General features: G+C 32.4%; 2 protein-coding genes across 2 annotated transcripts; both read left to right on the top strand.

Annotated features, from left to right (window-relative positions):
• The first annotated feature begins 4,510 nt into the window (after positions 1 to 4,510).
• LOC127290904 (uncharacterized) lies at positions 4,511 to 6,031 on the top strand. The gene has a single exon (XM_051319723.1). It carries the CDS (start codon positions 4,511 to 4,513, stop codon positions 6,029 to 6,031), a length of 1,521 nt encoding a protein of 506 aa, XP_051175680.1.
• A 320-nt stretch (positions 6,032 to 6,351) lies between these two features.
• LOC127290903 (uncharacterized) lies at positions 6,352 to 13,289 on the top strand. Its single transcript, XM_051319722.1, has 2 exons — positions 6,352 to 6,439; positions 12,373 to 13,289. Exons 1-2 carry the CDS (start codon positions 6,352 to 6,354, stop codon positions 13,287 to 13,289), a joined length of 1,005 nt encoding a protein of 334 aa, XP_051175679.1.
• Positions 13,290 to 14,263: the final 974 nt, after the last annotated feature.

The raw sequence follows: 14,263 nt of genomic DNA, 5'->3' as shown, positions 1-14,263 counted from the left end.
CATTGTAATTTAATATTAATTGTGCACCAAATTTTTGCTTAACGAACCAGATTATGCATTCATTTCCTTGTTATTTTCAATAAATTAGAAACATCAATGGAATTGAAGATTTTGTCTTTAAAAAAATTTTTCTACTTGGAGGACGATTTTTGGATTTGATAAAATCCCGGATCCTTAACTTAGGCACAATTAACATACAACGACAAAGTATTTTCAAGATCTTCAGTTAAATTTTTATTTATTTTTTCGTAAAGAATCACATGATTTTCATTCACAATATATATCAAATCGACGCTCAATGGAGATAGCACAAATTAAGGAATAGACCTTTCAACTATGATAAGAAACTTTAATACGTATTATTTATTTTTATCGCTTAGTTTAAAACACATTTAAAACACTTTTCTTCATGATTGTTAATTAATTGAATATATTCACATTATAAATGTTTTTATATTTGTATAAAATAAATGATTTGTACTACATTTAAATATGACTAATTATTATTATTAATCGTATAAGAAATAGAAAATTAGAAAACAACCTTCAGAAAAATCATCAAAGAACAAAAAAAATAGATAAGATTTTTCCCAGCAAACAAAAAAATAAAACTTAAACAAAAAATTTTTAAACGAAAACAGACCCAGGTTTGTAAGGGCAAAAAAAGTACAGAAAATTGCCAAGATCAAAAGCTGCCCTTTTAGGAATGAAAAGACGTTAATAAGAAATCCCAGGGTGGTCCAAGGGTTGATAAAGGAAAAAAATTTGTTAAAAAATGCCAAGTTCAACAGCCGCCCTTTCGGAGTTAAAAAGAAGGTAACAAGAAATCCCAGGGCGATCCCAGGGTTAATAAGGGGAAAAGAATTTTTTTTTAAATTGATAATTTTAAAAGCCGCCCTTTTGGGGTTGAAAAGACGATAAAAAGAAATCCCAGGGCGGTCCCAGGGTTTATAAAGCGAAAAAATATTCAAAAAAATTGACAAGTTCAAATGCCGCCCTTTAGGGGTCGAAAAGACGATAAAAAGAAATCCCAGGGCTGTCTCAGGGTTGATGATGGCAACAAATTTCAAAAAAATTAATAAGTTTAAAAGCCGTCCTTTCAGCGGTAAAAAGAAGATAAAAAGAAATATCAGGGCGCTCCCAGGGTTGATAAAGTGAAAAAAAGTACAAAAAATTGCCAAGATCAAAAGCTGCCCTTCTCGATGTCTAAAGGCAATGAAAAGTTAAGCCAGGGTTGTTCTGCTGTAATTAGCCAGGGAAATTTGATTTTTTTTAGCCGCCGTTCAACCAGGCATTTCCATACCCTGGAAAGTGATTTTTAGCAATGGTTTCGCCAGGGATTGTATTTTCCTTGGCTTTGATTTGCGCCAAGGTTGGCAAAGGCTTTTTGAAACCTTGGTCCAGGGTTTTCCCAGCCTTTAACGATTTTCACACCCAAGTTGCACGGAATATTGCTTGAATGTCAAGGTGATATCAAGCGAGAATATTCTTGTGACATTCAGGTGATATCATAATGCCCGCTTCATGGGGACATTCCACGGTGCGGAATATTCCTGTGATATTGAGGGAATATTCCTTTGATATTGAGTGAATATCTCTGTGATATTGATGAAATAATTTAAAAAATTCCAAAAAAAACTGTTTTCCATTTATTAATTTTTTTATTTAAATATTCAAAACAACATTTTAGAATTTTGTAAATAACAGGAATATTCTCTCAATATCACAGGGATATTCCCATAGAGACATTTGGTACTCCCAGTAAAAAAGGATTTTTTTTTTTGAAAATATAATGATATTTCTATTCATTCTTAAATTATATATATATATATTTTATTTCTAACAATTTTTAAAATTTTATCTATTTGATGTATAATTATAATATATAGGTATTATAATACATAATATAAATAATATTAATATAATATTATTAATTAACTAGAGGGGCTACGCCACCCTGCGCGCTTCGCGCGCCAACCCCCCTATTTTTGGCGGGAAATACAGAGAGAGAGATGAGGGAAGGGGGAAGAGGGGGGACTTGCGGCTATATTCAGAGCCTTGAAATGAACATAACCTCAAAATTCAGGTCATTTCTGGCGGGGGAGGGGAAATGAGAGGAGGGAGGGGGACTTGCGGCTAAATTCAGAGCCTTGAAACGAACATAACCTCAAAATTTAGGTCATTTTTGACGGAGGAGGGGAAATGAGAGGAGGGAGGGGGACTTGCGGCTATATTCAGAGCCTTGAAACGAACATAACCTCAAAATTTAGGTCATTTCTGACGGGGGAGGGGAGGGGACTTGCGGCTATATTCAGAGTCTTGAAACGAACATAACCTCAAAATTTAGGTCATTTTTGACGGAGGAGGGGAAATGAGAGGAGGGAGGGGGACTTGCGGCTAAATTCAGAGCCTTGAAACGAACATAACCTCAAAATTTAGGAGGGGGGACCCCCCCCTCCTAGGTCAAGAATTCTTGAAACAGCGGCGGCGATATCTTTTTGTAATATAGGAAGATAATAATATATAATTATCATTATACCTATGTACTAAATAATTTCAAATAATTAAATTAATTTTAAATAATTAAACTATTTTTTAATTTAATTAATTTAATTAAAATTTAAATAAAAATATTTAAATTAGTACTCAAAAAATATAAACATATAATAAAAACATAACAATAAATCAAATATAAAAGTAAGAAAATTTTTAATTCAATTAATTCAATAATTATTCCTTTTTTAAAAAATCAGAAAGAAATCTACTATTATATTTTACCATTCGACAAATATTGAGAGTCGATAATGAAGTGTCACTCATTATCACAATCTTCTCTTCTTTACCCATAAAATGTCAAGTACAGCAGTATACTGTCAGTTAAAAAGTGATTTTTCGGAAAACTCGTTCCTTTTACTCGATCGAGGTATTTTTATACTTTCTTTTTCTGTATATATCAAGAATTATGCATTTTCTACCGTTTTTTCAATGTTTCAATAGTTTTTCATATTATTTTAGCAGCTTTTTAGACACGAGAAATAATTCGGATGATTGGGCATAATACATTGGACAATTGAACAAACACTCCAATTGTCCGAATGCATTTTAGACAATGGAGCAAACGGCTTGCTCAATTGTCCATTGCTGGGTGTATTAATGAAGTTCAGACAATATCCGATCGGTATTAAAGGCGATATAGTAGACATGTTTCTTAGAGTAAAGGTACGAAAGGAGGACCAACACGCTCAACGCTTTTTGTCGCGAGGGATGGATAGAACCAACCCACCGAAAGAACACTTCCCTAATATTTGGTTCCAAATCATCGCCTTGTAGCGCTATTTACATAAAAAATACGAATGCAATGGAATTCGCAAATACCATGTCTGAAGCGGTTTCAGCGATAATAAACAATACGTACATGGACGATTTTCTTCTTAGTGTAAAAACCGAAAATGAAGCTATTACCACAATTAATCAGGTTTCAGAAGTTAATTTAAAAGCCAATTTTCAAATGCATGAATGGTCGAGCAACAACCCTAATGTTTTGGATTCAGTAAGCCCAGATAGCACAAATTGTACCGTTGACCTTAGATTAAACAATCTTGAAAATAAGTCAGAAAAGGTTCTAGAATTACGATGGGATACAAATTCTGATACATTTGCTTTCAATTTAGGATTAAATAAAATTCCCGCAAAACTATTAAAAGAAGCAATACCCCCTACTAAAAGAGAGTTTCTAAAAATAATAATGTCTATCTTCGACCCTTTGGGATTATTGACCCCCTTCACCATCAAATCGAAAATTCTTATGCAAGATGTTTGGATAAGCGGTATTAAGTGGGATGAACCTCTAGCTGAAGAGGAACAAAAATTGTGGCAATCGTGGTTAAAAGATTTAAAACAAATAAGCACGTGCGCGGTGCCACGATGTTACTTGTACTCAAACGAAAATCCAAAGCGAACTGAGTTACATGTTTTCTGCGACGCAAGCAAAAGAGCTTACGCAGCAGTGGCCTACTTGAGGTTTGGAATTACAAGATGGAAGCCTTGAAACAAGCATTGTAGCTAGCAAGAGTAGAGTAGCACCCTTAAAACCACTCTCAATTCCCCGATTAGAGTTACAAGCCGCGTTACTGGCAAGTCGCCTCACTAAAACAATAGAAAAAGAACACAATTTAAAAATAGATCAACGATATTTGTAGTCGGATTCGCGCACAGTAATCTTATGGCTAAAATCAGATCCAAGGTTCTATCACACATTTGTAGCGCATAGATTAGGAGAAATTTGTGAGCTAACATCACCCTCAAACTGGAGATAGGTCCCTACCAATGATAACCCAGCAGACGATGCAACGAGATTTGCAAATACTCCATTAGATTCAAATAAAAGATGGTTTTTTAGACCACCGTTTCTAAAAAAGGAGAATCTGACTGGCCTGATCAAACTGCAGTTATTACAGAAAATTCCGCTGATTTATCAAATGCTGAAAAGAAGGCCCAAAATGTTGCAACTATGATGCAACTAGTTGTAGCACAAAATAATTGCATACCCGATGTCGCGCGCTTTTCTTCTTATCAGCGATTGTTAGGCAGTACAGCTCAAATTCTGTTAGCGATAAATAAAATGAAAGGAAATAAAAAACAAACGTTGTCCCTCGAACATTTGCAGGCAGCAGAAAAACTAATATTGTTAGAATCGCAAAAACAGAGTTTTTCAGACGAAATTAAGGAATTACAACGCGGAAATCCGGTAAAAAAATCCAGCCGCCTCGCAGCATTAAATCCAATACAAGGGAGTGATGGTTTACTAAGATTACAGGGTAGGATTGAGGAAGTAGTTGATACCTCTTTTGAAAATAAACCAATAATATTATACGGCAAAAATCCAGTTACGAGATTATTGTTAAAAAAATATCATGTCAATCAAAAACATGCGAGTCCAAACACTGTAATTAACGAAATCCGTCAGAAATATTGGATTCTAAATTTGCGAAACTCCTTGCGCTCGGTTGGGACTGGTTGTCAATATTGTAAGTTAAAAAGAGAAACCCCTAAAGTACCAATAATGGGAAAATTGCCTTCTGCAAGGTTAGCTTATAAAAATCGACCATTTACTTATAGCGGTTTGGATTACTTTGTTCCATTAATGGTATCAGTAGGCAGAAAGACTAGGCTTTCAAAAGGAGAGCAAAAGCGTTGGGTAGCCTTGTTCACCTGTTTAACAACCCGAGCTATGCACTTGGAGTTGGTAAATAATTTAAGCGCAGACTCTGCTATAATGGCCCTTAGTAGGATGTCAGATCGGAGAGGTAAACCCCTTGAAATATATTCTGATAATGGGACAAATTTTCGAGGAGCAGACAAGGAGCTGCGTGAATCCTTGCACCTACTTCGTTTTGACGTTCAACAAGAATCTGCCACCAGAAAAGGGATAAAATGGTGTTTTATCACACCGGGAACCCCCCACATGGGAGGTTCTTGGGAACGCTTAATACGCTTAGTGAAGGTAGCTCTAAAAATGATTCTAAAAGAACAGTCTCCCAAAGAAGAGACTCTGTGTACCCTTTTTACCGAAGTAGAGCACTCGGTCAATTCGCGTCCCCTGGTCGACGTATCCTTGGATCCTCGAGATGAAAAAGCTTTAACCCCAAATCATTTCCTGATAGGTGCTTCGACAGGAAATTTAACATATCAACATGAGCATCAAATCAAGTGCCCGAAAAAACAATGGGAAATGGCGCAATATTTTGGTGATTATTTTTGGAAGCGATGGTTGCGGGAATATCTTCCTTCACTGCTTCCACGAAAAAAATGGGTAGTTGAATCCGAACCATTAAAAATAGGCGATGTAGTTCTGATTGTCGATAATCAAGTGCCTAGAAATGTATGGTTAAAAGAGATAATCGAAAGATTATTCCCTGGGCAGGATGATAGAGTGCGGGTTGTAGAAGTGCGTACAACAAAACGGAAATTTATAAGACCCGTTAATAAATTAATAAAATTGACAGAGATGGCGAAAGTACAAGCTTCATAGTCTTGTACGGGGGGGAGATATTGTCAATTATAGTATTTAAAATTTTGATCTATAGTTCCTGATCTTAGTTCGAGTTTAAAATTGCGTTTGGATTGTCCTTGGTATACTCAAGTATACCTAACTTGCCGACTTAAATAATATAAGTCGAGAAAAGCCAGTAATAAAAGGAAAAAAACCTATATACTGAAGAAACAATAGCCAGCCATAGGGGCTGAAGTCCAGCCAACTAGCATTATTAGTTGACGTATCCTTTTCATTGTCTCACGCCATACCTCTCCTTTTCCGTAGTTTTCTTTTCCAGGTAAGAAAAAAAAGGAAAGATGGCGGGGAAAAAAAGGGGAAACCGCAGACCAGGTAAAAGCGAGAGGAAAATTGGACAGTTGCAAATAGACATCGAAGCGGAATATGGTGATAAATAAATTGAATGGTGAAATATTAAATTTGCAAAAAGTGAATATTGAATAAATAAATTTTAAAAAAATGCATCGTTAGTTATTTTGATTTTCTTAGGCATCCTCGAAACAATAACACTGATCCAATTGAAAAAATTGATAGATTGATTCGCGATAAGAAAATTCAAGAGTTAATAATGAATACAGCACAGTTGACTGCGGATGATCGGTACGAGGTCAAGTTACCATTTAAAGAAGACCACATGATTGTCTTGAGTAATTGAGGACACCAATGCAATTGGAATTTTTAAACATAAATCGTTCCAGTTCCGACAAATATTAATGAATTTACTTCAAATTTGGTATACTCACGCATTTAGGTCTAGAGAAGACGATAGTATGATGAAAAAGTTAAAAACCGTAAATTATTTAATTATTTATTAATTTAAATAATAACTTACCTGTACTCTCGCTTTCCTATCTTCGCCGACAAAAAGTCTGTGGGGAACTTTTTCGTGGAAAAAACTTCCAGTGAGTCATTTGTTCCTCACATATCGAAGAAGTTTTGTGGAAAAAATCAGATCGATTCATTCAAAACTGACGAAGATACACAATTTTTAATAAAAAACGCGCAACGCCAATAAAAATAACTCCGCGATCCACGATCCAACACTGCCAGACGGCATTGTCGATAAGGTCGATGTTCAGCAATATAAACACACAAATCAGCCAAAGCGACAATATCGTCTGCCTATAGTAAGTTTCTTTTTGTTTGTCAGTCTAGGCAAATTATAAAATAATAATAAATCTCTGCATCTAAATCTGAACTTTTATTAACCGACTTATTTGTTTTTACTTTAAAAATTTTAGAAAATCATTCAAAATTAGATAAAAAGTTTTAATAAAAGGAATAAAACATATTCACAACGTATTACTAAAAATATTTATTGCAATACTTAGAATGTATTAATCTCACTTTTTATTAACATAACCTTTTTGGTCAACGAACTATTGTAATAAACATACTTTTTTCAATAGTGTTAACATCTAAGGATCACAAGTATTTCACATTCTAAAATTTTTAAATCGTTTAATTATTTTAATATTAATAATAAATAACATTTCACAATAAACTTTTATTATTTTTTTTCATTGCTTATTTTTATCGTCGAAGATTTAAATGTTGTAATAGAATCTTTTAAATGAACTTTTCGTTTACAAAACTTTAGAAATATATTAATTAAAAATTAATTATTATAATCAACATTTTCTAAATTTTTGCCTATATATCTTTTAATTGCACATAATTTAGTAATAATGTAATTTATGAATATTAGACATATAAACAAATATAACTTTTTATTTTACTATTATAAACTTTTATTCGTTTATGTTTTCCATATTTTAATTGTCACTGATTTAGATATTTTTTTTAATTAATTAAATTAACTTTTCATTTATAAAAAAATTAAGAGTACATTGGCTGAAGTTTTGTTATTCTAATTAACATTTCAAGATTTTGCATATACCTAATTATTATTACAGGTAATTTTATAACACTGTAATTTATAAATATTAGCAATAAATAACGTAACGGTTAATAATTTTTTCTTATTTTTCTAGTGTTTTTTTATCATCGAAGACTAGAATAATTTTCAGTTTTTAATTTAAATGTAACAAATATTTTGATTCCGTTCGAATATTTTAATAAATCAGAAGCACAGTATAAATAACCATTATTAACTTTTATTGTATTTTTTGTTTTTTATCGCCATAGATTTGGATAATTTTTTTAATTCTTCAGTTGTTTATTTTCGAGTGACCTGCACGGAAAAAAAGTACAACTGAATCGGAGAATTTTTTTGCTATAACAACTAAAAATTTCGTCAAAAATGAACGAGCGATATTGGCAATATCACTGGAATAGCCATATTGAATTTTAGTCGAAAACAACGTAACCTTAAAATGACAGATATTATTAAAATTGTTTAAAGAATAATATTGAATGCGCATTTTTAAATCCTTTCAATCCTAGGTTACAAATTATAACCAATGAAAAGTAAATTGTTGAAATTAGTATTATTTTAAAACTGAAAAATCGCAAAACTTGACACTTTATTAAAGAAATATTTCTTGGCAAGAACGGTAAATTATGAAATATTTTCAATATGGCTGACTAGCTAGATTCACTTTAGCTGAATCGACTAAACATTCGGCTATTGTGCAAAGCTTAATTCAATATGTTGGCAATGTTGTTCTTTATATTTATTATATTCCCAATATAGCTCGTTCGCTATCATAAAATTTTTTTCCGTGTATCATTTCTTTGTTTTATTTTATTTTTTTTTGGTTTGCATTTTTTATTTTCTTTCTTTGATTTCAATGATTTTTTCGATTTTTCAATTACTTTTGATTTTTATTCACTTCTTTGTTATTGATTTTTTCCTTTTCGTTTGGCTTTGATTTAACAGAATCGCTTGATGCTTTCGATTTTTTCGTATCTTCTGCTCCGGTTTTTTTCGATGTTTTTGGTTTCAATTTCATTTTCGCGAATAAATCGTTGTAGAAACTTTTTCTCTTTGGTGATAAGTATTTTAACAAGGATGTCACATCCGCTATTTTTTTGGGAGTAAAATATACTCGATTTTCACAGCGTTCAATATTCTTATATCGTCAGATTTTTTCACTTTATTTTTCAAAAATGACTCAAAGTCCTTTACCTTTTCTTCGAGGTTTTCAATCATCGTAAAAAAACGAGTTCTAGAACTTTTGATCATATCGATATATTCTTCGGGAGTTTCTATTTTTTCAGTACGTTTTTTCTTACTGCCGTACATCCCAAAGTTCCTATCACACTGGCAATAAGAGTGCCCTCTAACCGGGTATAGATGAGTGATTTCAACTTGAAGATGTACTGACAGTAAGGACAAAAAAGCGAAAAGAAGGTAATTTTTGTTTTGTCCTTCACAAGAGTCAGAAAATAACTAAATGTTATTGTAATAAGACAAAGCAAACTCCTTTTCTATGACGTACAACAAAAAATTAGATGTTGTATTACCTCCTTTCTTAAAATAGCCTTTAATTGAGGGAAACATGTAGCTGCGCTTATTGTTATTATTAAATACGTGTACATTGAAAATATTTAACCATAATAGACGCTTATAAAATTGATCAGAACACGATATTTTAGGTAGCGGCAAATTCTGACCGTAGTCAAATTCGCACAGCAACACATTTTTCTCGGACAACATTTTTTTTTTCATCAAAAAATGATCATTTTTTAATTTTTTGTGTTTTTCGAAATCGGGATGCGAAACACCGGAATTTTCATTTGCGTAACACATGTCACAGACATCTGTTCTCGGATTCGAAAATCCAAAATCTACATGCAAATTGAAATAATTCCTATATGTTTCCAAACTTATTTGAGGCTCTAAAATTCCCGTAATAGCTGCATAAAAGTCAAGAAATAATCTGTACGCATCATTCATGTATAAGTCAGAATTATCAAAGTAGTTTAATTTGGTTTTTTCGCCTTGATAGTGAGATTTTGAGTGCGGCAGGGATCGAGCATGTAGATGAATCAATTGCTTAATTTCATCTGTTAATTTTAAAAAATGATTTTCGTGTTTTCCTCTTTGATCGCTTAAACTGTTGTTATTTATTAATTTTTTACAAATTATTTCGACTCTCGATTTACCTATTTGTAAAGATTGACATAAAAATTTTTTACACACTTTGATATTTCCGCTCATACAATGAAACGTGTAATCCCACAAAAATATTTTTTTGTTTGAATCATTTTCAGTCGTTGGAACTTTTTGCGTCATCATGCAGTTTAAAATCGCGTTTTGAACGTGATAATCACCACGTGCCCAAAAAGATTGAAAAACCTCCTGTTGTTGCTCGACCGAAACTTTTTCAAAACATTTTTTTTTGCAACATTGTTGTACTGGCTTAAAGATTTTTGCTTCAACTTTTTTCCCAGATGCCGAAATATATTCTTCTCCCTGTAAGATCATATTATTATGTTATTTTATCAAATTACTCAAATTCATAAAGTCATAATTTTTCAAACAGGCTACTTAAAATTTTCAAGAAAAATTTTTTTTTCAATGATAAATCATTTTTTATTTCTCGAATGATCAGAATAATCTGTTTGATAATAATTCTATTTATTAAAGTTTTTAACAATTTACTTTTTAAAGCTGAATTAAAAGGAAATTTCTTGAAATCCAATCGACTGAATTTATAAATTTATTTGTATTCATATTTATTTATATTTTTTTATACTTATGTCAAAACACAAAATTTGATTTCTCTTAATAAAATTTTATTTAGGACCTCGAGCATGTTGCTCATCTACTTTAAACTTGGTTAAAATAACCAAAAAAGTTTAAATGTACAAAATAATATAAGACCAATATTTTAGTACCAATGTTATTTTTTTTCTAATATTGTAAAATATTACAGAAAAACTTCAATCGATTGAAAATTTTAAACTCTGTTAATTTGTTGCTTCACTGTTTTTTAGATTAAAATTTTCAATAACTTTATTTCAATTTCATTTTTTTAATACATTTTTACTGATTACGTTAATAAATTAGACAATTCATTCGAATTTACATTTTAAAGCAGACTAAACCAAAAAAATAAATAAATTAGAAATTATTTTTTATTTCAATTTTAAAAAGAGTATTTAACAAAGAGAATAAATTGAAAAAGTTAAAGTAAATTGATGTACATACCATATTTTTGGCTGTTTTCTTTTTATATCTCTCCCACGAATCTTCATCTCTTTTTCTCTTGCGACCAGTGTTTGAAAATTCAGACTCAGACATATTCAGAAATTAATTAATAATAATAAAACACTATTAAACACAATATAATTGAAAAACATGTTGTACAGCAGCGAACACTCAATATATAAAGAATAAAATATTTTTTAAAAGATTTATACACGAATAAATGCGCTTTGCTTTAAGTTTTGATTTGTTTTCAATCACGCCGTCTTCAACTTCGATGCTTTATGCATGTAAATAAACACTTTTTAGACACAAAAAATGTAACCCATTTTGTTTAAACTGTTTTTAAAAGTAAAAACAAATAAGTCGGTTAATAAAAGTTCAGATTTAGATGCAGAGATTTATTATTATTTTATAATTTGCCTAGACTGACAAACAAAAAGAAACTTACTATAGGCAGACGATATTGTCGCTTTGGCTGATTTGTGTGTTTATATTGCTGAACATCGACCTTATCGACAATGCCGTCTGGCAGTGTTGGATCGTGGATCGCGGAGTTATTTTTATTGGCGTTGCGCGTTTTTTATTAAAAATTGTGTATCTTCGTCAGTTTTGAATGAATCGATCTGATTTTTTCCACAAAACTTCTTCGATATGTGAGGAACAAATGACTCACTGGAAGTTTTTTCCACGAAAAAGTTCCCCACAGACTTTTTGTCGGCGAAGATAGGAAAGCGAGAGTACAGGTAAGTTATTATTTAAATTAATAAATAATTAAATAATTTACGGTTTTTAACTTTTTCATCATACTATCGTCTTCTCTAGACCTAAATGCGTGAGTATACCAAATTTGAAGTAAATTCATTAATATTTGTCGGAACTGGAACGATTTATGTTTAAAAATTCAATAAAATTTGTTGATTGAAAATATTTAGTTTTTTGCAATTATTGTCAAAACTATTCATTCTACAAAAAAAAGTTAAAGGAAAAAAAGATGCGCCGTTTTATTCTCTACAACGTAGTATATTTCAAAAATCAAAATTTTGAATTTTAATTTTTTCGACTTTTTCATTCGTTGACTGGCTTCAGCGCGACCGGTCCGAGCGTCCGTCTGGTTATTGCATTGGTGTCCTCAATTATGAAATTTCGCGAAACCGATTAATGAGAACGATTGAAAAACTTGAGGGTTAAAATTTGTTTCAAGATTATGATAATATTTTTAAAACGTGGTTGTCAGAGGAGATTATTGAAGAATTCTCAGAAAAAGAAAATAAAGTGTTAAATCATTATTTACCGCATCGACCGGTGATTAAAACACATGGTACAACGAAGATAAGACCTGTCTTTGATGCATCAGCATGTAAGAAGGGAAGTCCTTCGTTGAACCAGTGTTTAGAAAAAGGACCTAATTTGATTGAATTGGTTCCTTCGTCGCCTAATCGATTTCGCGAATACGAGATCGATGTGGTGTCAGATGTAAAACAGGTCTTTTTGCAGATAGGAATCAATGAATTGGATAGGAATTATTTTCATTTTTTGTGGATAAGAGAGGGAGAATTAATAACGTTTCTACATTGTAGAGTAGTTTTCGGTTTGGCGTGTAGCCCTTTTTTGTTAGCGGCTGTTATTAATTTAATTTTAATAAAGGCGTTAGAAAAAGCGAAGATGGATATTGATTCTGGTTGGTCGGTTAGTTCGGTTGAAAAATTGAGACAATCCTTTTATGTTGATAACTGCGTGACGAGCGTTGAATCGGAAGTAGAGAGAGACAAATTTGAGCGAGAGACAAAAGCGATTATGGCTACGGGAAATTTTGATCTACGACGATGTGAAAGTACGGGTGATTGTTCTATAGGCGAAACATCTTTAGTAATAGGACTTTTATGGAATAAAAAGAAAGATGTTATTTCAATTAATCCAGCAGTACTTAATTTAGAAAATCAAAAAAATGTTACAAAGAGAACTATGTCGTCAGCTGCACATCGCGTTTTTGATTCTATCGGTTTCTCCTCTCCGGTAACATTGTTACCAAAATTATTGTTGCAGGAACTGTGGGCGAAAAAAAAGACTGGGTCACTATTATTGATGATAAACGTAGCGAGATATTTACCTCATGGTTAAATGATTTAATTTTGATAAAAAACGTAGAAATACCACGTAAGAATTGAAGGGGAATTTTAACAGTTCATGTGTTTTGTGACGCTAGCTGCTCAGCGTACGCCGCTGTAGTTTTTGCGAGAGTTGAATATATGGGTTAGGTTAGTGTTCAATTACTGAGCGCGAGATCTCGTATAGGGCCAAAAGAGAGCTGCACTATTCCACGTTTGGAATTGATGGCGGCCACGATCGGCGTAAGATTGGCGGATGCCACTGTAAAATCCTTGACTTGAGAAATTTCTCAAACTACTTATTGGTTTGACTCATCAACCGTCTTGGCCTGGATCAGACGTGATATTCAATGGGGCACATTTGTTCACAATAGAATTAAAGAGATTAGAACTCTTTCGAAAACGGAAGAGTGGAAACATGTGCCAGGTGAGTTGAACCCCGCAGATTTGCCGTCACGTGGTTGTTCTCCCGCCCAGTTAGTAGAGTCTGAGTGGTGGCGTGGACCGAAATGGTTATATGAGTAAAGCGAGAAGTGGCCAGTATCTCGAGAAAAAATTAACGAGGAAGAGATACAACGAGAGCAAAAGAAGAAGGTAATATTACAAATGTTAAATTTAGAACAAGATAAATTCTTTTTTTGTTCTCGATTCTCTTCTTATACGAAACTGGTGCGTTTTGTTGCATGGACTTTAAGATTCATGGGAAATTGTAGGGTGCGAATTCAATCACGTAAAGTAACTAACGACAGTCAGGAAAAAATTGATCAGAAATCGGGCGAACAATTAACACAAATAGAAATGGGAGAAAATCGATTGTTGAGTTTGCAAAGCGTTATGTTTAATATGAATTTCGAAAATAAGCTATCTTCGTTCAAAACGTCTTTGAACGAAAATGGTTTGATTGTTATCAAAAGAAAGATTTTCAATCGTGAAGATAATTTCAATTTTTCAAGACCAATTATTTTAGATAATAAACACGGGGTGGTA

Source organism: Leptopilina boulardi, unplaced genomic scaffold, assembly GCF_019393585.1.
Source record: "Leptopilina boulardi isolate dan_hultmark-lab unplaced genomic scaffold, ZJU_Lbou_2.1 LbouV2_94, whole genome shotgun sequence".
NCBI classification, from domain to species: domain Eukaryota; kingdom Metazoa; phylum Arthropoda; class Insecta; order Hymenoptera; family Figitidae; genus Leptopilina; species Leptopilina boulardi.
This window is presented reverse-complemented; position numbering and strand designations above follow the sequence as displayed.

Bases quoted from the DNA above. Each gene is read 5' to 3' on its own strand.
- LOC127290904 (XM_051319723.1), top strand. From the start codon at position 4,511: ATGATGCAACTAGTTGTAGCACAAAATAATTGCATACCCGATGTCGCG.
- LOC127290903 (XM_051319722.1), top strand. From the start codon at position 6,352: ATGGCGGGGAAAAAAAGGGGAAACCGCAGACCAGGTAAAAGCGAGAGG. The intron at 6,440-12,372 runs GTGATAAATAAA...ATTTGTTTCAAG, and splicing joins AGACATCGAAGCGGAATATG to ATTATGATAATATTTTTAAA.